The sequence below is a fragment of the Onychostoma macrolepis genome, chromosome 19, assembly GCF_012432095.1.
Source record: "Onychostoma macrolepis isolate SWU-2019 chromosome 19, ASM1243209v1, whole genome shotgun sequence".
In the NCBI taxonomy this organism is placed as follows: Eukaryota; Metazoa; Chordata; class Actinopteri; order Cypriniformes; family Cyprinidae; genus Onychostoma; species Onychostoma macrolepis.
In genome coordinates this window covers 29851334-29873293 of record NC_081173.1, presented here as the reverse complement: position 1 = coordinate 29873293, position 21960 = coordinate 29851334, and the positions used below count along the sequence as shown (strand labels likewise).

The 21960-nt window shown below is 33.5% G+C and overlaps 1 protein-coding gene and 1 non-coding gene across 2 annotated transcripts in view; one reads left to right on the top strand and one right to left on the bottom strand.

The window, feature by feature from the left end:
* Positions 1-17, bottom strand: part of trnaa-agc (transfer RNA alanine (anticodon AGC)) — a 75-nt gene extending 58 nt beyond the window's left edge. The window contains exon 1 of the tRNA in view: positions 1-17. This exon is cut by the window's left edge and continues 58 nt beyond it. This is a non-coding gene — a tRNA (tRNA-Ala).
* The window catches only part of rapgef5a (Rap guanine nucleotide exchange factor (GEF) 5a), a 71058-nt gene that overhangs the window by 30096 nt on the left and 19002 nt on the right, over positions 1-21960 (top strand). Inside the window, 6 exon segments of the mRNA XM_058752760.1 lie at positions 1109-1237; positions 10692-10822; positions 13491-13591; positions 20327-20405; positions 21475-21497; positions 21500-21618. Of these exon segments, the coding sequence (XP_058608743.1) occupies positions 1109-1237; positions 10692-10822; positions 13491-13591; positions 20327-20405; positions 21475-21497; positions 21500-21618 (582 nt within the window).

Below are 21960 nucleotides of genomic sequence, written 5' to 3'. Positions count from 1 at the left end.
TTGAGCTACAGGAAAGCTACAGGAAAGCTTTTATCAATGCAAATAAGAATTTGCAATTTAAAATAAACACAACATAAACTACCATTATAGGTTTATTAATATTTTGAATAAAACTTAATAAAACTTTTATTTTCATATATTTAGTTTCGAGTTTAATTTTAGTAAAAAACTTTGTAATTTTGTACTTTTGTCATTTTTATCTTTTAAAAAAAAATATATTACTAGTTAAGTTTAATTTATTTTTATTTGAGTTTAATTTTTAGTTTTAATTCAGTTTTTTCATTAGCATATTTGTTTGAAGTACAGTATTTACAGTATTATACAAAACAAAATAAACAGAACAGAATTAGATTTTTGAATTAGATTTTTTATATTTTCAGTTTTCAATTTGAGTTAATTTTAGTTAAATTTGTTGTAATTTTATGGTTTTGTCATTTTTATTAGTTTTTTTAACTATTTAAATTTTTTTATTTTTTTCATTTCAATTTTGGTTTAGTTTTAGTTCAAGTTTAGTTTAGTTTTTATTTATTTCCAATTAGTAATTTAAGTGCTTTAGCTTAAACTTATTTCAGTTAGTTGGCAAGGACACTTTTTTTGATTATTTACTCTAAGTTGTTCATCTAATTTTTATATTTGATTTAAAGTCAGCTTTAACTGACAGTTAACAAAAGATGTTTTTAATAGTTTTAGTTTGTTTTATATAATGACAACACTACTGGTGTTTGTCTGTACAAAATTCACTGCTGGTTAGTTTTTAGTTGTTTTTCCACAACCTGTTGCTTTAAGTAACAAATAAATAATGTGAAGTGCAAGCAAATGATATAAACACGAAATATGATTACAAGTAGTAAAGCAAAGTCTCTCTCGTTCTCTAAGGTGTGCTGTAGATGCTGTCAATCATCTGTCCCCGCCTCATGTGGGCGGAGCCACACAGCCACGCCCCTCTGTCCCTCAAACACACTCTCAGTGCGTTCAGAGTCTCTTCCAGAGGAAAGTGACTCACACAGATGAGCGAGCGAGAGCATGGATGTGTGTTCTCCGTGTCTCTGGCAGTAACTCGGCTGTGATGTCGTGGGACTGTGGACTGAAGTATCTGTTTTCTCTGCAGCAGGCGGGCGTCTGCGCTCTCCGGGCTCCAGATGACTTCTCGCGGCTGGAGATGGTCCAGCGGCTGGCTAAAGACGGCTATCGCTTCCTCCAGAACCAGAACTACCGGGTCCCGGACCGCTCCGCTCAGGTAGGACAGCCCTCGCTCGCATCCGAGCCTGTTGGCATGGCAACAGCAGGTCAGGGGTCACATGAGGAGGTCAAACTCACTGGATGTCAACCTGTTGAGGTGTCTCTAAAACACTTCTGGAGCCCTGCTTTCTAAAGCTCCTGCTCATACACTCTTGAAATAAAAAACCAGGGAGAGTTTTATAAGCTGATGTCACAGGAGAAGAATTTTAAGTTTCATAAAGAAAGCCACCTATTATAGATTTACTGATCATTTTCATACTTTAGTCTTTGATAACTGATTTTTAATTTTTTTTTGAGTTTTGGCACAATTATAGTTAAATAATAATAATTATGCTATAGCAATTTATAAGTATTTCATATTAGTTGGGATTATTTTTACTATTATTTTAATATTTTACACAGTTATATTGTTAGTATTATTATTTACGCCAGTGTATTCATACACATTTGTTTTGCAAAATAAATAATTGCAATTTATTTGCAATAATAATTATGTTGTATAGTTATTATTATTATTATTATTACTTGCACTATTATATTCATGCAATTTTTCCTAAATAAATAATTGCAATGTATTTGCAGTAATAATAATGTGCTATAGTTTTATTATTATTGTTATTATTATTATTATTTCTTTTTTCTCTTTTCTTTGCACTATTGTATTCGTGGAAATTTATTTTGCAAAATAAATAATTGCGATATTTTCAATAATAATAATGAAAATGTCTTAGTTATATTATTATTATTTTCTCCATTGTAATTATGAAAATTTATTTTGCTAAATAAATATTTCAATATATTTCCATTATTATTATTAATAATAATAATAATAATAATGTGCAAAGAATAATAAAATGGTAGTAGTAGTAATAATAATAATAATTATTATTATTATTATTATTTACATTATTGTATTCATGTAAATTTATTTTGCAAAAATAAAAAGCAATATGTTTTTGTCTTTTTTGGGCTATGTCTAACTTAAAATGCTATACGTTTCTCAATACTTAAGTAAAGTAATTATGCAAATTATACATGAAATAAGTTTATAATACTTTATCTGTGAGCGTACAGTTGCACCGTTTACAAAAATATTGATCTAATTGATTATCAGTCTCTAGGAACCTCTGATGAACATATACTGAAACAGCTAAACTTTTATATCTCCAACAAACCACAAAGCAGCTCAAGAAGCCAGAAATGATCAGCAGGAGCCGCAGAAGAAGCTCTGTGTTTAAGAGTGTGTAGCGTCTGAGATGATTGTTGAGTGAATCCCAGCGTAATCTTCAGCGTGGCTGGACTTGTCTCAGTCTCTGTCTGCTCTGATTAAACATTTCTCATAACTATGTCCATCATAAGCTGTTGATTGAAGCTGCTGATGACTGAAATCAAGCTCCACCTCATATAAAATCAAGCCCCGCCCCTTTCCCTCATTTTATTTCCTTTTCTCTCAGAAATGCATGACTTTGAGGTAGAATGGACCGTGAGTGTCGTTTCGTGTTGAAAGTGTTTGTGAGGTGTTGATGGATGAACTCCTGTAGTGTTTGAGCTCATGTTCACGAGTGTGTGATCTGGTGTAGGATTCGCTGCTCTGGTGTCACAGATCACACGGCTGAAGGTGTGGCCCATCTCCATTTCACATGCTACATACAATCTAACAATAAACTGATCAAATATTTGAAATGCAGTTTTTAAATTAGTGCTGTCAAACGATTAATCACATCCAAAATAAATGTTTTTGTTTAAATTATATATGTATATATATATATATATATATATATATATATATATATATATATATATATATTAGTGGTGTCAAAATTAGCGCGTTAACGCAGGCGATACATTTTTTCAGTTTAACGCGTTAAAAATATTTAACGCAATTAACGCAGGGGCGGGGCTAGGGTTGGCCTCGCCTCTCACAACTGCTGTTTCTGTCACTTTTTCTGTCACTTTTTCATCGCGATTCATTTCAGAAAAATGTGCGATTAATTAGTTAATTTTTTAATCGATTGACAGCATTAATATATACACACACACACATACAGTATATATTTAAGAAAAATGTTACATTTATATATTAAATATATTTATATATAATATAAATTATATGAATATAAATATATACATGTAAATATTTTCAAAACATGCTGTATGTGTGTGTCTTTATATATCCATAACAAATATACACAGTACACAAACATATACTATGTAAACAAAAACTTTTATTTTGGATGTGATTAATCACAACAGCACTAATTTAAATATTAGTGTTATTTTACTATTATTTCTATAATATTATAGACTTTATTAATATTTTAAAGTAGCGTTTATTTTAATATTTTAATTTTAGCTTTATTAATTTTGTTATGTGCTTTTGTTATTTATATTATTTTTATATTTCTATTTGACTTCAATTTTGGTGTGTAAATAATAGTGCTAATTTAGTATTGTTTATATACTAATATAGTATTTATTCATATTTTGAATCAGCTTTTATTTTTATATTTTCAGTTTTCATTTTAGTTTTAGTAATTTTTATGTGATTTTGTCATTTTCATTCGTTTTTTTAAATGTGTATTTAGGTTTAATTTTAGTGTATAAATATCAGTGTTTTTTGTATTATTTACTGTATATACAATCATTTACATTTTGAATGAGCTTTTTTATAATTTCAGTTTTCATTTTAATTTTAGTTTTACTAATTTTATTTTTTTTTAAATATATTTCTATTTAACTTTAATTTTGGTGTATAAATAATAGTATTGATTTGTGTATATATTTTTATAGTATTTATTCACATTTTGAATTATCTTTTATTTTTATATTTTCAGTTTGCATTTAGTCATTTTAGTATTTCATCTTAAAATAATTTAGTTCCAGTTACTGCCAAGGCAACATTCCTCATTTTCGCTAAAGTTTGAACTTTTTAAGTTTTCCAACTAATATTTATATTTTATTTTATTTAATCTTTATTTCAAATAACAAAAATGATTTTAATAGTTTTACCTTCACTTATTTAAGAATAGCATCCCTCATATAAAAATACAAATTTAAATAATTAATAAATTGAAGGGGCACTCCTAGTCTTAAATAACAAACACTTGCCTGCAGCAAAAATGGCATTAGTTTTGATTGAAAATGAATTTAGAAAGCACATGTAAGTCAAGCATAGCTTTCGTTCTGAAAGAGAGAATACCAGCTGCTTTCTGTTTAAGTAATAGCGATAAAGTTCTCCAGATCTGTTTTTGGACTGATATTATACATCTTGTGTTTGATTTGGACAGAAGTGTGGCATTGTTTCTTTTCCCTCTTCATGAACCGTGTGGTTTCTGGTCTTACGTAAAGCAGGATGATGTCTGGAGACGCGGAGACTCCAGTTTTGCTCACAGAAGCCCAATTCCTGATTCATTCATCCATCTTTTTCCTAAAAAGATCTTTATGATCAAATCATTCCCACAGTTACGTAACGGGATTTCCTTACGGAGAGCAGGGCTTGTGCTGTGACTTTAGGTGGAGTTTGTTTGGTGTGTTTCGTTTCTCCTGCATTGTCTAGAGTAAAGATCATGTCCTTTGGTTTTTCCAGGATCATGGGAGTTTTCTGTGCAACTTTCTGGTGTGATTAAGGAAACGCAGTGCACACGCAAACACACACACACACACACACACATACACATACACTATCACTCTCTGTGCAGAAACGCAGGAAGGGAACACTGAGTGCTTCCTCTGGCTTTTCCTGTGCTCTCTGTACATCAGTGAGGTCTCTGGACTCGATCCACACCCAGCGTGAGAACCAACCTCAACCCCTGACCCGCAGGACAGGTGGAGACTTAAACACACACCTCTGTCCCACTGATCCTCACACACTGTCATTAACAGAGAAACGCGGTCTGTAGTTAAACACAACCGCTCAAGCTAGTGACGCTTTCTTAGAAAAAAAACATTATGCTTATGAAGCATTTAAAAAAGCATTTCAAAATGCAATTAAAAGTGAATTTAATGCTTTTGAAAGAGATTCTTCTGCTCACCAAGGCTGCGTTTATTTGATCAAAAATGCAGTAAAAACTGTCAAATATTATTGCAATTTAAAATAGCTGTTTTCTATGTGAATATCTGTTAAAATGTAATTTATTCCTGTGATCAAAGCTGAATCATTCTAATATGCTGATTTGCCGCTCAAGAAACATTTCTGATTAATATCTATGTTGAAAACAGTTGTGCTGCACAATATTTTTGTGGAAACTGTGATTCATCAGTATTCACAGATGAATAGAAAGTTCAAAAGAACAGCATTTTATTCGAAATATAAATCTTTTATAGCATTATAATGCATTATTATAATGCAATATAATGTATATAATATATTTTCTAACATTATATTTATAATATTGTGTAATAATATATTTTATTATATAAATTGTAACATTATTATGCATTATAATGCCTAATTAACAATCCATATTAACATTATAATGCATTATTAATGCACTATTTTGCATCCTTGCTGAATAAAAGTGTTTATTTCTTTCAAAGAAATGTTCTAAATAAAAAAAAATATATATATTTTTTAATTGCATGTAATATATATTTTTTTAATTATTAGTTTTTTTAAAGTTTTTTTGTAAAGAATTTTTCGATTTTTTTTTTTTTTTTTTTTCAACTGATGTTGAAAAAGGATCATGTTTGGTAAAGATCTGAAGAAGAGCGTTGAGATCATAGTTTTGAATCTCAAGGAATGCATGAACTGATAAAATGCTAACCCTGAATGCTTTCGATAAAAGCGTCTGGCAAATGCATAAATGTACTGTAAATGTGAGACTGAGAGGAAGAAGAAAGCCGAGGGAGGTCAGGTCATGAGGTAACATCCTGGAGAAGCAGAGATGGGGTTTTCCTACAGGAACTGGAGGATGGGAAGGTCTGGTTTCATGCGTCTGCTGTGGTCTGATGTGGTTATGATATAATCTGCTTGAGCTGCTGGTTCTGGGTGAGCGCTGAACCCTCATTATCTCTGAAATACTTCGCTCTGATTGGTCAGTCTCATCGTTTTGTGGTTAAATATGACGCCAGGCAGCATAATCGACTTTCCTGTTGCATCTTCAGACCAGATTCATCATCACATACTTTATTATTATTTTATTATTGTGTCCCTGCAGATCCTGTGAGACTCATTCAATCATTCACAATGTACTGCTTCTGTTATGTAACGCTCTCACTGCCAGCTTGAAAATGGAAAAATGTATTTTTCATCAGCATTGACATTTGAATATGAGCACACATAATAGTTGATTTTGGAAAGGCTCGAGAGAAACTGCAGATAAACAGTTTGTTATCGTTTGCATCGCCAACATTCTTTCCCAGCAGCCTCTGGCCTGTAGTGTTTGTTAATGTAGGTGTTTTTCTGTGGAATTGCATAACTGCAGTAAAATCTTATTAGCGTTGCTTTTTATAAACACATCTGCAGGGAGGAGCAGCGCAGACTCCATCTGATATCCGCGCTTGTTTTGGAGCGTTTCGGGAATGTTTGGGAGACACTCCATGTTTGTTCCGGTTTGAGTAATTTGCGGTCAGACTGGAAGTATTTTTGGAATCTTCGGGAGTTTTTTTGGAATTCGAATTGTGGTGATGTAACAGTGAATTCCGAGTTAGGAGGTCAAAGGTCATGTTTGTGTCTGTCTGGACGCAGATAATCCATCTGTTTCCCGTCCTGGTGGTCTGGTGATTGACAGATGACTCCTGCGGCGTCCCAGCATCCTTTGCTCTGTGGGAGGGCGGCTGAAGTGACCAATCATCGCTCACCGTTTCGCAGGCAGCAGACTCTCGACTGAAGGTCGTTCAGGGATGGAAGAGAGTTTGGGCTGCTGACGGGTATTGTATATTTTAGTGAACATGTTCCAGAACATTTTGTCCAGGGTTTGGAAGCCTGTGGCGGTTTGAACAGAGCCGAGGACGGCTGCATCGATAGCATTGTGCTGTTGTCACACACAGGGCTCATTTCTTATGTTTCACTGGATTTTGACAGCATGAAATGTATTTCTTGATGAGGAAAGGAAGTTGGGTTGGAATGTATTTGAAGGATTTGTTCTCTGTTTAAAATGGCTAATAATGTTTAGTTTACATCACAGATGCCAAAACTAGCAAGTGAAGCTGATAAAACCGGTTAGGAATAGGAAACATAATTTTTTTTTTTTATTCAAGTCACCATAAATTAAGTTTGGTACAAGAAACATTATATTTATGAAAACAGTGCATTACTTTTTAAAGGTCCTAAACAAGTTATCATTTTCTTTATGCCAGTTATAATTTCTTTTCTTTTTTTTCTTCTTTTTTTTGATTTTCAGTATGAAATATGACCCAGGTACTATATGTACTATATATCTTTAACAGATATTCACATGGAAAGCAGCTATTTTGAATTAGCATAATATTTCACAATTTTACTGTTTTTATAGTATTTTTGATCAAATAAATGCAGCCTTGGTGAGCAGAAGAGACTTCTTTCAAAAACTACAAAATCATACTGATCCCAAATTTTTGAGCGGTCGTGTAGATGTACTCAAAGCTAATGAACATTGACTAAAAGCCACAAAATTTTCATTTTCATTTAATTCAAGTCTTTATTTTGGATGATACTGTGTCATTCAACATCAAATATTCTCAATTCTTTCGAAACCGTGTTAAACTTACACCCATGCAGGAGTTCAGTTGACCTACTTCTGAGTCCTGCATTACAGCGTGTCATCACCTGTCTGACTCCGCCCACCTGCTCCCAGACAGACTCACACGCGTGGGCGGAGCTTATGACCTCCTTCACCTGTGAAGGTGTTCAGTCAGAGAATGAGTCAGGTCAGCGGATGCTCACAGACACATCTGGACTGATGTCAGTTCTGAATTTACCTGCTGTCATTGTGATTTATCAGCACAGGATATTTTTATGTAGCTTAAAAAAGTTTCAGTATTAATATTTATATATTTGCTTTGACAGAGCAGTGTAAAAATATACACTACCAATTTTTAAAGAAATGAATACTTTTATTCAACAAGGACGCATTAAACTGATCAAACGTGACAGTAAAGACATTTATAATGTTATAAAAGATTTCTATTTCAAATAAATGCTGTTCTTTTGAACTTTCTATTCATCTGTGAATCCTGAAAAATAAAATGTAGCAAAGTTTACACTAAAATATGAAGCAGCACAAGTATTTTCAACATTGATAATAATGATGCTGAAAATTCAGCTTTGATCACAGCAATAAATTACAGTTTAACATATATTCACATAGAAAACAGCTATTTTAAATTGAAATAATATTTCACAATTTTTACTGTATTTTTAATCAAATGCAGTCTTGGTGAGCAGAAGAGAAATCCTAAACTTTTCAACAGTAGAGTATGCAGATAAATGCTGTTTATGGTATATGAATGTATATAAATGAAAATGATTAAATCATTGTGTGAAGTAAAAACTTATTTTCTTTTGTTTACTTAAAATGATGTGCACAGATGAATCAGATGTTCAAGATGTCACTTGATTTAATTGCAAAATTATTGTGATTATATGTGATTATTCAACATGTCGTAGAGCAGGTTTTTTAATAGTCTTCAGTGTACAGTATTTGAAGTATCTGCACCTGCAGGCCACATTAACACTGTGATGCGAGCCGGATTTCAAACACAAAGCCTTCTGATGCCACGGATGTGCGTCTGTCTTTTGTGCAACAAACCGCTGTGCATCTGAATGTGTGTGTCGTGATTCTCAACCTGTGCAGCAGGTGTGTGTGTGTGTGTGTGTGTGTGTGTGAGAGAGAGCGACGTTCCTAATCCTTTTCCTGCCTTTTATCTTCCTCAAACGCTGCTGTCCAGACTTGTCTGAAACACACACGAACACGTCACGAGACGCTGTTCAGAGACTGAGTTAGCCTTTCATTCATTTGTAAATGCAAAGATCATTTAGCAAGAACTGATTTGAAGTTCATTTGTTATTTGTAAGATGGATGAAGCACTTCTGTGTTTGATTTTAAAGAGTATATTTTTGCAGCATTTTTGTGGGCAGGATTGTGATTCTGAGTGTAATGACTCTCGTTTCTCCCTAATGACGTGCTGCTTAATTGACACTGAAAGTGAGAGTTTGAGTGTGACCGAAATGCATGTGGAAACTTGTCGGGTTTGGCAACAGAAATACACGCTGTTTTTTAAAAAATATATTACTGTTTTTTCCAATAGAAGAAGTTTTTGTGTAGTTTGTAACTGAATAATTTTGCTTTTTAATGAAAGAATCAACATTTGCCATATTCCAATCAATATTTTATTGTCTTTTTTGTATACTGTTCATTTAAAAATCATTTAAAATGAATGGTCCATTACATTATGAATTATTCATGAACGTTTCATTTTTTTTGAGTTCAATATTGAATCAGTTGATTCAGTTCACATAGCCTGTATAAAAGGTGACCGAATGTTCATTTTTTTTTTTTTAATGAACTGAAATTTCTTCAGTGTTTAATTAAGATAAATATTGTGTGTGTAATTATGCCATTTTTTAATTTTTGGCATCAATCAGTAATTGATTTGGTTCTCCGTTTCTCAGGTGCTTTGATGCCAATGTCCAGAAATGACAAAAATGTATCATAAAAGCAATAATTTTTTTCGAGATAGGTTGAAATTAAAGTCTCTATTCACTGAAGATCTTAAGATTCGGGTCTAGTTTTTCTTAGCATATTCATGAGTAGTTATGCATTATTCATGAATGATTCATTCTTATGGGTTGATTCAGTTCACATAGCCAGTTTAAATGGTGATAATGTTCATTTTTAAGTGAAATATTCCTTTAATGTCTATTTAAGTAAGTAATTGTGTTTTGATTTTTTCGTTGTTTCTGTGAATCAGTAAGTGATTCAGTTCTCTGTCTCTTAGATGCTTTGCTGCCAAAGTTCTGAAATGACAAAAAAAAAAAAGCGCCATTAAAAGCACTTGTGTGACAAACATGTTGAATTTGAAGTCACTGTTCACTAACTGAAGATCTTAATATTTGCCCTAGTTTTTCTTGGTTGTTCATGAGAAGTAATTATGAGTAAATCACAAATGATTCATTCTTTTGAGTCAGATATTGAATCAATTGATCCAGTCTAAATGATGACGGAATGTTCATTTTTTGAATGAACTATTTCTTCAGTATCTATTTGAGGAAGAAAGCCATTGTGTTTTAATGTTTTCACTGAAGATCTCAGTATTCATTCTAGTTTTTCTTAACATATTCATGAGTATTATGAATTATTCATGAATGACTCATTCTTTTGAGTTGATTGTTGATTCAGTTCACATGACAGAATGTTCATTTGTTTGAATGAATTTCTTCAGTGCCTATTTGAGTAAGATAGGCATTGTGTTTTGATGTGTGAGTGTTTTTGCTGTGAATCAGTGAGTGATTCGGTTGTGTGTGGTTCTCTCAGGCGCAGGGCGAGGGCGTCGTGCGCGTCTGTCTGAAGGAGAGGGGTCAAGACGTGCTGGTTCTCCAGAGAGTCCCATCAGATCCAGCGTCTCCGCAAACGGCCGGAGTCAAAGACGAGGACAGCGATAAGAGGTGAGACCACGCCCCTTTATATAACCCCACCCCTTTATTTACATAAGTTCCGCCCCCTCCAATCAATCAATCTCTCTCTTTCTTCAAGTTCAAGTTGCTTTATTGGCATGACGTTTGTGTTACAGTATTGCCAAAGCATTTTAGATGTGTAAAATACAGAATATAATTACACCACCAAGTAATAGAGGAGACAATAAATGAGTAATAAATGAGAGTAAATAAATATATAAACACAATAAAACATAACAACAGCAGACAGTATTTCTAATAGTAATTATAATAATTACAGTTTTATACAATGAAGAACATGTAAAATAAAGCAAATGAATACACTGAATTAAGCATTTTGTATGGTGTGTATGGTGTATACATATTTTACATTTGGTGTATACATAGTATATAGCGTAGTTTCACTCAGTCATTTAGAGAAAATAATTAACAATTCAATGCTTCAAATTGTGGAAAGAATATTTGCCTTGTGTTGTATTTGGAGCAGACAAGAAGAAAGTGTTTCTTATCCTCTATTTGATTTAAATGTCAGTGTTTGCGTAGTCGCTGTTCTCTAGGAATCCAATTTTTATGTCTTCCTTTCTCTATTTCTAAGTCTTGGTCACTGAGTCGATATTTTGAAAGGATTTGAAGAGTTAATTTGCAGAAACAGATAACTCTGTTTTTAAGTATTTTCAGAAATCATGTTTTTTTTCATTGTGCATTCCAGTTAATCTCAATCAAACTGCAGTTGGGTTATTTTGATTAGGTAAAAAATAACTACAAAAAACAGCTAGCTAACACAATAAAAACATGATAACATAATAAAAAACATGAGAATTAAGTTATCTGTTTTTGCAAATAAACTCTTCATTTGTCTTTCTTTTAATTGTTGCCAGGTGGTTCTATTTATGGCCGAATAAAGGTCATTGGTCCAAAGTTTTCGTATGCGTTTTTTTGTATTCGTTATCCTAAAAATTCGTCATGCACAGAAACCTTGCACACTGAGTCAGATGCGTATTAATTAATCCGTTGTGAAAAAATTCACAAAGCAGTACTAAATAGAGTCTTCAAGTAGTGAGGATGATTTTGTTGTCCTCTCGCTTCTTAAAAAGAGAAAAAGAAAGGAAATATTGGGTCCATCCAATCCTGAGATGTAGAGAGGAAGGAGAGTTTTGCGGGATTATCACAGGCGATTCAAAGTTTACTTCAGGATGTCATTGGCTCAGTTTGATGCTTTGCTAGCGATACTACACTGTAAAAAAAACCTGTTGTTTCAACTTAAAATAATTTGTTACCCCGCTGACTTAAAATTTTTAGTTTATTCAACTAAAATATTCCAGTTGTCCCTTAAATTAACATTGAGTAACTTCAAATTTCAAGTTGACTAAACTAAAAATTTTAAGTCAGTGCAGTAACAAATTATTTTAAGTTGAAACAACTTTTTGGAACAATTTTTTTTTACAGTGTAGAGCCACATATTAAAAAGAAGACCAACAATTTCTGTGAACTCGGTGTGCAAAGATCTATATACAGTGCTTTGTGCTGCGAGACGAAGTAGATGAACTTGACAATCACTATTCTGGATTTTGGTGTTCGCTTGTACGGTGGCTCTGAATTATCAAAACACCTCTCAAAATGCTTGCTATGGATGCGAAAAACGCAGAAAATCGAACCCGATCCGAATTTTTTATGACGGACGAAGGTTTCGGAGGCAGTGTGTGAAGGTCATTACACACTGAGTCCGAAATTTTCGCACGTTGAAAAATAAATACGACCTCACGTTATGTCAATCACATTTACACGCTGCCTCCGAAACTTTCGTCCGTCATAAAAAATTCGGATCAGGTTCGATTTTCTGCGTTTTCGCATTCGTAGCAAGCATTTTGATAGGAAAGGATAACGAATACGAAAAAAATGCATATGAAAATTTCTGACTCATTGTGCAAGGACTTTTAACGTGATTAACATATTGTATTTATTTTTCAACGTGTGAAAAATTCGGACGAAACTTGCAATAACCTTAACACTATAGTTTGGTTTGGAGCTCAAATTCGTTTTTTAATTTTTAATTTAATTTTTTTTTTTAAATCAAAATTATACTTTATGTTTTTGCTAGTTGCTTATTGAATGTTAGGGTTGTGGGTGGAGTCTGGCTTCTCTCTCTCTCTCTCTCTCTCTCTCTCTCTCTCGAACACATTCCTTATGTTTTCTTCCTCATTACAGTTTGAGCAGGAACCGCTGACAGCTTAAAACTTGTGTGTGCTTGTAAATGACTTCTTAGTTGGTGTTTGTTTGCAAATCTGTGTGTTTTGCTGCATCGGCCGTGTTTGTCAGGTTGGTGTGAGTTTGTCCAGCAGCTTGGGGGGATCAGACCCCCGCGCTGGGCATGACGCAGCACGCAGCTGCCTGGAATGGACCGGCAGACTTTCCTCAAACTCAGACCCGTCACACTGGTGCAGGCAGAGGAGGATGACTATGATGATGAAGACGGGGAGTACAGCAACAGTCTGGAGGATGAGGATGAAATGCCCACGTTTGACATTCCTCATTTTCGTTACATTGACGAGGATGAGGAAGAGGATGATGATGGTTATGTTGTTAACAGCGGCTCCTGCTTGACGTGTTCCTCCTCTGAGGACGATTACCCATCCGAGTCTTCCTCCTCTCTGTCCCGCAGGTACGTGGTTGTGTCCGGGACGCCCCATAAGATCCTGGAGCACCTGCTGAGCGACCTGCGTCTGGACGAGCAGCAGGGGGCGACGGAGAGCAAAGAGGCGGGTGAGTGACTCCAAAATCTGATCCATATTTGTGTGTTTGAAACACATATGTGACCCTGGAGCACAAAAGCAGTCATAAGTAGCACAGGTATATAGCCAACAATACATTGTATGGGTCAAAATTACCGTTTTTTCTTTTATGCCAAAAATCATTAGGATATTAAGTAAAGATCATGTTCCATGATGATATTTTGTAAATTTCCTACAGTAAATATATCAAAACTTAATTTTTGATTAGTAATATGCATTGCTAAGAACTTCATTTGGACAACTTTAAAGGCGATTTTCTCAATATTTAGATTTTTTTGCACCCTCGGATTTCAGATTTTCAAATAGTTGTATCTCAGCCAAATATTGTCTGATCCTAACAAACCATACATCAATGGAAAGCTTATATATATATAAAACCCTTATGACTGGTTTTGTGGTCCAGGGTCATATTTTACCTTCAAGATCTGAAGCATTTCACTGTGAAACTAGCAGATAATAATATATTTTAATTTGTCAGAATTTGATTAGTTTGATATGGATAGTCTATGATATTATAAACAATGTATAATAAGGCAAGATGTACTATTATTCTTTTTTATGTTAACATAATATAATAAATGTACATACAAAAAATTATTATAATTATTACAGTTACAATAAATGTATAAATGTGTATTTCTGTCTATTTAATGCATAATGTTTCTATGTAATATATCATTTTAATAATTAACTTACTGATTTATATATACACACACAAAATTATGCCAAGTAAATATAATACTATAAAAGAATACTTTACCAATGCATATATTATATTTTATATATTAAATAGTAGTATATTACATAGTATGTATATATACTATACAAGTAAATAATAAAATATAATATGTTTGTGTGTATATATATATATATATATATATACTCATATATATAACACACACACACACACACACACTCATATATATATATATATATATTTCATACATACTAAATTATATTAAGTACAAAATAATAATCCGTTGTGGTCCTATTATAATAAGAAATAATTACTTTATATTTTATGTATATATTTAATTTATATTTACAGTGTTTTTATATTAAATGTATACATTAATATAATAAAAGCTAACTGTTTGAAACTTTTGTTTTAGAGAAACCTGGATTTTGTTCCAAATAATCATACTTTTATATAAAAAAAATGAGATAAATATCTGTAGCAATCACTCCTTATGGCATAATTATGGTTTTCTCTTACCAGCCTGAACTAGTTGGCTGAAAAACATTTGATTTCTAGTTGAATACAGTAGCGTCAGAACTAATTTAGAAGCATAACGCTGATGATTTTCTGTGATCTCTGTGGTCAGTCATCAGGTTTCCACACACATTCCAGCTGTCAGTTATTTTAGCGCAAGGCATGTCAGAACTACTCCATCCACAAATACGGCAGGAATGCTTTGTGTTTTAACACCAGCAGCGTTTCTTTTGCTTTCTGTTGCGTGGAGTTTGTGCCTCCAGGTGTCTTTACTCTCGGAAGTCACACAAGATGATTTCTGAGGAGGTTTTTGAAGTTGTGCATGCAAAACCTATTGGTTACAGCTTGTTTTTTTTTTTTATTCTTGCAGAAGCATAAATATTCATGAGTGTGTTTGCACATTGTGTGCATGCTGATAGCATGTGTGTGTTTAGATTCTGATGCTCAGATGAGGTGATTTAATCAATGCATTGCAATATCTAATTCAACATGCAATGCAAATTCAATGCAATATAGTCTCTTTTTAGAAGTTAATATGCATTTAGTTTGCATTTAGCAGTGTTTTTAGTGTTTGCATTGAATTACAGAGCCCAAATAAAGAGAAAACACTGTGTGATGATGTGAGATAAGGAGGGAGACACACAAAAACAGAGAAAAGCAAGCAGATAATGAGTTGTTCTGTGTGCATGCGTGTTTGTGCATGCGTGTGTTTAATGTATGAGTGTAATTCAATGACCCTTGTGTTTTGTATAACACACCCATAGGCCATAAATTAGCCCCGCAGTGCAGTGCATCCTGGGTAATTACCGGTGTGTTGGCAGCTGTGTTTAGCATTAAACCGTGCCTCACACCAACAAAAGGAGAGAAAGACTTATTGCGTTTTTGTTAAAGGCCAGCAGTCTCACTGTTTCGTCAGACGTATGTGTTTTTGAGATCGTTTCTCATTAGACACTCCCACAGTGTACTGATATTACACTATTGTGTTTAAACGCTGAATGCATGAGCAGCGCAGTATTGATGTAAAATGTCAGAATAACTGTGAGCCACTGTTAGTGTTCAGACGTGCGTCGGTGTTCGGTGATAATTGTTCAGAGACTCTCTATTGTGCGTGAGAAATCGTCTGGTGATGCTGTTTCTCAGCGGGAACCCGGCCGTTCAGAGAAGCCCAAGGTATTTTTAGAAGAAAGAGGTGTAAATTAAATCATTAGGACTTTGAATGAGACTGGCTTTTGCTTCCGTGGGTGCTGCAGACTGACTATAGAAATGTAAAAAAATGTCCAAATAAACCTTTATTATAATGAAACGGATAATCTACAGTAAATGAAATGCATTCTTAATTGTTTTGCGAACCACTTTTTGATTGCAAGTCAGATTGCATATTTTTTTGGATTTTGTATATTTACTCAAAATATAAAACTTATTTTTTATTTTTACTGTTGAATTTATTTTAATATAAATATACAGTGGTGTGAAAAAGTGTTGGCCCCCTTCCTGATTTTTACATTTTTTGCATATTTGTCACACTTAAAAGATTCAGATCATCAAACAAATTTTAATATTACACAAAGATAATGCAAGTAAATACAAAATGCAGTTTTTAAATGATTTCATTTATTAAGGGAAAAAATCTATCCAAACCCACATGGCCCTACGTGAAAAATTAATTGCCCCCTCCTGTTAAATCATGAAAGAACTGTGATTAACCACATTATTTTAGAAAGCTGAATTAAACCTCACTAGCCAAACCCAGGCCTGATTACTGCCAGACCTGTTGAATCAAGAAATCACTTAAATAGAACCTGTCTGACAAAGTGAAGCATGTTTAAAGAGCAACACATCATTCCGCGATCTTAAGAAATACATAAACAGATGAGAAACAAAATAGTTTACATGTATCAGTCTGGAAAGGGTTATAAAGCCATTTCTAAGGCTTTGGGACTCCAGCAAACCATGGTCAGAGCCATTATCCACAAATGGAGAAAACTTGGAACTGTGGTGAACCTTCCCAGCAGTGGCCGGCCTACCAAAATTACTCCAAGAGCACAAAGACGACTCGTCCAGGAGGTCATAAAAGAACCCAGAACAACATCTAAAGAACTGCAGGCCTCACTTGCCTCAATTAAGGTCAGTGTTCATGATTCAACAATAAGAAAGAGACTGGACAAAAACAGCATCCATGGGAGAGTTTCAAGGCAAAAGTCACTGCTGACCAAAAAGAACACAAAGGCTCGTCTCACATTTGCCAAAAATATCTTGATTATCCCCAAGACTTTTGGGCAAATATTCTGTGGACTGATGCGACAAAAGTTGAACTTTTTGGAAGGTGTGTGTCCAGTTACATCTGGTGTAAAACCAACACAGCATTTCATAAAAAGAACATCATACCAACAGTCAAACATGGTGGTAGTGTGATGGTCTGGGGCTGCTTTGCAACTTCAGAACCTGGATGACTTGCCATAATTGATGGAACCATGAATTCTGAACTCTATCAGAAAAACCTGAAGGACAATGTCCGGCCATCTGTTCGTGACCTCAAGCTCAAGCGCACTTGGGTTCTGCAGCAGGACAATGATTCCAAACACAGCAGCAAGTCCACCTCTGAATGGCTGAAGAAAAACAAAATGAAGACTTTGGAGTGGCCTAGTCAAAGTCCTGACCTGAATCCTATTGAGATGCTGTGGCATGACCTTAAAAAGGCGGTTCATGCTCGAAAACCCTCCGATGTGGCTGAATTACAACAATTCTGCAAAGAAGAGTGGGCCAAAATTCCTCCACAGCGCTGTAACAGACTCATTGCAAGTTATCGCAAACGCTTGATTGCAGTTGTTGCTGCTAAGGGTGGCACAACCAGTTATTAAGTTTAGGGGGCAAGCACTTTTTCACACAGGGCCATGTGGGTTTGGATTTTGTTTTCCCTTCATAATAAAAAAACTTCATTTAAAAACTGCATGTTGTGTTTACTTGTGTTATCTTTGATTAATATTTAAATTAGTTTGATGATGTGAAACATTAAAGTGTGACAAACATGCAAAAAAATAAAAAATCAGGAAGGGGCCCAACACTTTTTCACACCACTGTATATATCAGTATTTACTTTAGTTAAAAAAGTATTTGTTATTTAGATTTTTTAATTACTGCAATATTGTAATAGTAAATTTCTAATTTCTAAAATATCAAAATATACGTTTTAATAACGTTTTTGTTTTTTAATAATATTTTAGTGTTTTTAAATATGCTTATTAAAAATGAGAGTTTTTTTCTTTGGCAAGTGGGTTGAATTTATTTCCTCAAATTAAAATATATGTATATATTTTATTTATGTAATATTTTTAATATCTAAAAAAATATTTAGGGCTGTCAGTAAAACTTCTACCATTGTTTTACACAATATTTGTTGAAATTTTAAGTTTATATTTTTGCGTTCATAAAATTTTCAAATATTTTGAAACGTTTTAATCTCTATCAGTATTTTTTTCCTTTGGTAAGTGGGTTGCACTTATTTTCTTCATCTGTTAATAAAAACACTTTTATCATGCATCATCTAAATACCGTAAGTATCACTTTTCACTAGATTCACATTTCACAAATACATACATACATTATTTGTATAAAATTGTATTCAAGTTAGTAAATGTTTGGTGAGCTGTGCTAGAAGCATCAGAAGACAAACCTCAGGTAATGAAGAAACTGCTTTTAACCGCTGACCTTTGTGAAAGTCACTGTATAACACACACACACACACACACACACACACTGCTTCCTCTGACTGGTGTCTGATTGTGTCTCTCAGCAGCAGGTGAAGGTGCAGCGCTGCATTGTGGGCCGGCGTTCTGTTCGCACAGGCACCGCCGATAAAAATGGAAATTAATATTTATCAGCAGACGCAGAGAAGACAAACAGAGAGGAAGAAGGGGGTTGTGGGTAGAGAGCAGGAATACTGCACTGAATGTCTCATAGTTTCAATATTTATTTTTTATTCAAGACGGTCTACCAGTTTTCTACCAGTATTTCTACCAGTATTACACAATATTTACTCAAGATTTAACATTTATATAAGTGTGTGTGTATATATATAAACCAAAAATTACTGCGTCTATAAAAATGTAAAATATGTGTACATTTATAATATATATATATATATATTAGTGGTGTCAAAATTAGTGCGTTAATGCAGGCGATTAATTTTTTTTCAGTTTAATGCGTTAAAAATATTTAACGCAATTAACGCAGGGTGGGGCCTAGAGTTGGCCACCCCTCTCACAACTGCTGCTTCTGTCACTTTTTCTCTTGACAAGAAGTGCATTTATTCAGTCGCAGAACGTCTTTATGACCACATCAAACCGGAGACGTTTCTGACGCGCGCTCCAGCTTCATTTCAGCACCAGTTGCGAGTCAAACAAGCATGGAAACGGTACTGTGCTCGTAGCGCGTGATTTTCAATCGCACACACAAAGACACCGGCGCGCGCTGTAGCCTGTAGCATTTCATATCAAATCGCGAAATAAACTACGTGCATGCAATGTCGTGGTCAATTAAGTCATGAAGTTACCAAAAAGGCCATTAAAGCTGCCTTAAAACTGTGCATGCATGTAATATATTTTATAGACTATGAGTCACATTTAAGAACATATCTCTGAAATGGTTTTCAAAACTGTCCTGGAGCAGCCCAGCACCGTCTCCCTCACCTAACACACCCGATTCAACTCGTCAGCTCATTAATAGAGACTTCAAGACCTTCAAGACTTTCTTTATTTTGAGAAAGTATTGTATAATATTAGTAGAAATTTTACTCAAAGACCTATATAATATATAAAGGTCTAGACCTATGTATAATGCATAAAATATATTTACTATTTATTATTCAGTATTAATATTTACTATATATATATATATATATATATATATAGAAGAATATAACTTTATATTTCATATAATAGCTTTATTATGTCTATATTTACAAATAAATAAATTAAAAATTAAAAAGTTTATATATATATATATATATATATATATATTTCTCTCTCTAACATTTGAATATGCATATAATATTTATAATAAATACTAAATATTTTTTAAGTTCTAGAATGTCTTGATGGTTTGGAGTGAGATTATTTACAAAAGCCAGCTGATGAACCAGAAAATGTTTTACTAATGACATTCAGGAGCTGATTTGCATATTCATATCCATTAGGAGGTTCGACTGGGTTCGACCAGATGTTTTGGTCTTTGTTGGAAGTTCAGATTCATTCAGCATCTGGACTCTTTTCCTCAACCAGAAACACAGTTATGTATCAGAGTTGAGATCTTGCCGTCAGGATCTTGTTCGGTAAGCCGAGTATGAGCAGTAGTAATAGTGTCGCTTGCCTGATCAAACAGCACTAATGAGCCCGGCGTTCATTAAAGCTCTCATTAAACATGCCTTGCAGGAGAGCTGCGTATGCGTCTGATGAATTGTGTTTGTGTGTGTTCATATCTGCTGATGTTTTCTTGCAGAAATGCTTCTGGATGACTTCCTGCTGACGTATCTAGTGTTCATGTCCACCAGTGAGCTCTGCCAGGCCCTGCTGGGACAATATCCTTCAGAGCAGACCTTGAGAGCCTTTTCACACGACCGATGCACATGTGTTGTGTGTGTTTATAATCAAGCAGTATGGCCTTGCTGTGTTGGAAATATGTGACCCTGGAGCACAAAAGCAGTCTTAAGTCACTGGGGAATATTTGTAACAATAGCCAACAATACATTGCATGGGTCAAAATTATCAATTTTTCTTTTATGCCAAAAATCATCAGGATATTAAGTAAACATTATGTTCCATGAAGATATTTTATAAAATTATGTAATGTGTAGTTTAGAATACACAACCAAGATGTTTTTCATTTGTGGCCTTAGAAAGTGCAGAATTTTAAGCAAATATAATAAAATGTAATAAATATTAAATTAGATATAATGTTTTCTATTTGTAATTAATATATTATATATTTTTAATTACTTACTGAAAAAATTATTTAACAATTATAATATTATCTATTATATTAGATATAGTAAATGTTTTTATTTGTAGTAAATTATATCAGTATATATTATTTTATATTATTAAAATATATAAAAACAGTAAATCTTTCTTTCTATATATATAGAGAGAGAGAGAATTGAAGCTGAAAAAATAAACAAATATACAAATACATAAAATATTATGTTACATTTAAAAGAAATGTGCAAAATTGTGCAAAAAATATTAATCATATGTTAAAATGAGGTTGGAAAAAAGGAAAATTGATCATTAGTGACCTAAAAGTGCAAAATTCTAATACATTAACAAATAAATAAAAAACATAATAAATATTATATTAGATATAATAAATATTTTCATTAATATTTGTTATTATTATTATTATTATAGGGTTGTCAGGCGTTACAATTTATACCAGTGTTTTACACAATAAAATTAATCAAACTTAAAAATTGTATGTTTTGTTTATATTTTTGTATTCACTAAATATTTGTAATATTTTTAATGCATAATGACAGTTTTGTCTTTGTGTAGTGGGTTGAATATATTATCTTTATCTGCGATCTGTAGTGCATAGAGAGGCTCTTCTGTGTCTGTTCATCTGGTTGTTGGTCTTTAACCTGATCTCACCTACTGTACGAAGCGCTGCCGAGGAAAGAGGAGGGAAAGGAGGCCCTCTACAGGAAGAGGAAAGTACTGCACCTGGTGTCTCAGTGGAGCACGCTCTACAAGGACTTCCTGCGAGAGGAGGAGAACGTCAAGCTCTTCATGAAGGTCAGAGCACAAGACCAACGCTCTGGCAACCTAACATTACATTTACAACTGCTTACACACATTTTCAAAACTTTACACACAAATCCAAGAATTGCACACATAAAAAAAGAAAAATGCAAAATGAAGCTGTGTGGAGGTGTTATAGACATGGTTTGAGAACCGTGTCAGACGTCTGTCTGCTGTGTGGTTTTTAGTGATCATCTGATGTGTGCTTTCAAAAGTGGATTATGATTTCTAGAAAGCAACATGTGCAATGGCTAATGCATTGCTGATAGTTTAGTATAAGCAAAGATATGTAAAATGAACACTTATTACTAAATATTTATTTAAAATAAAACATAA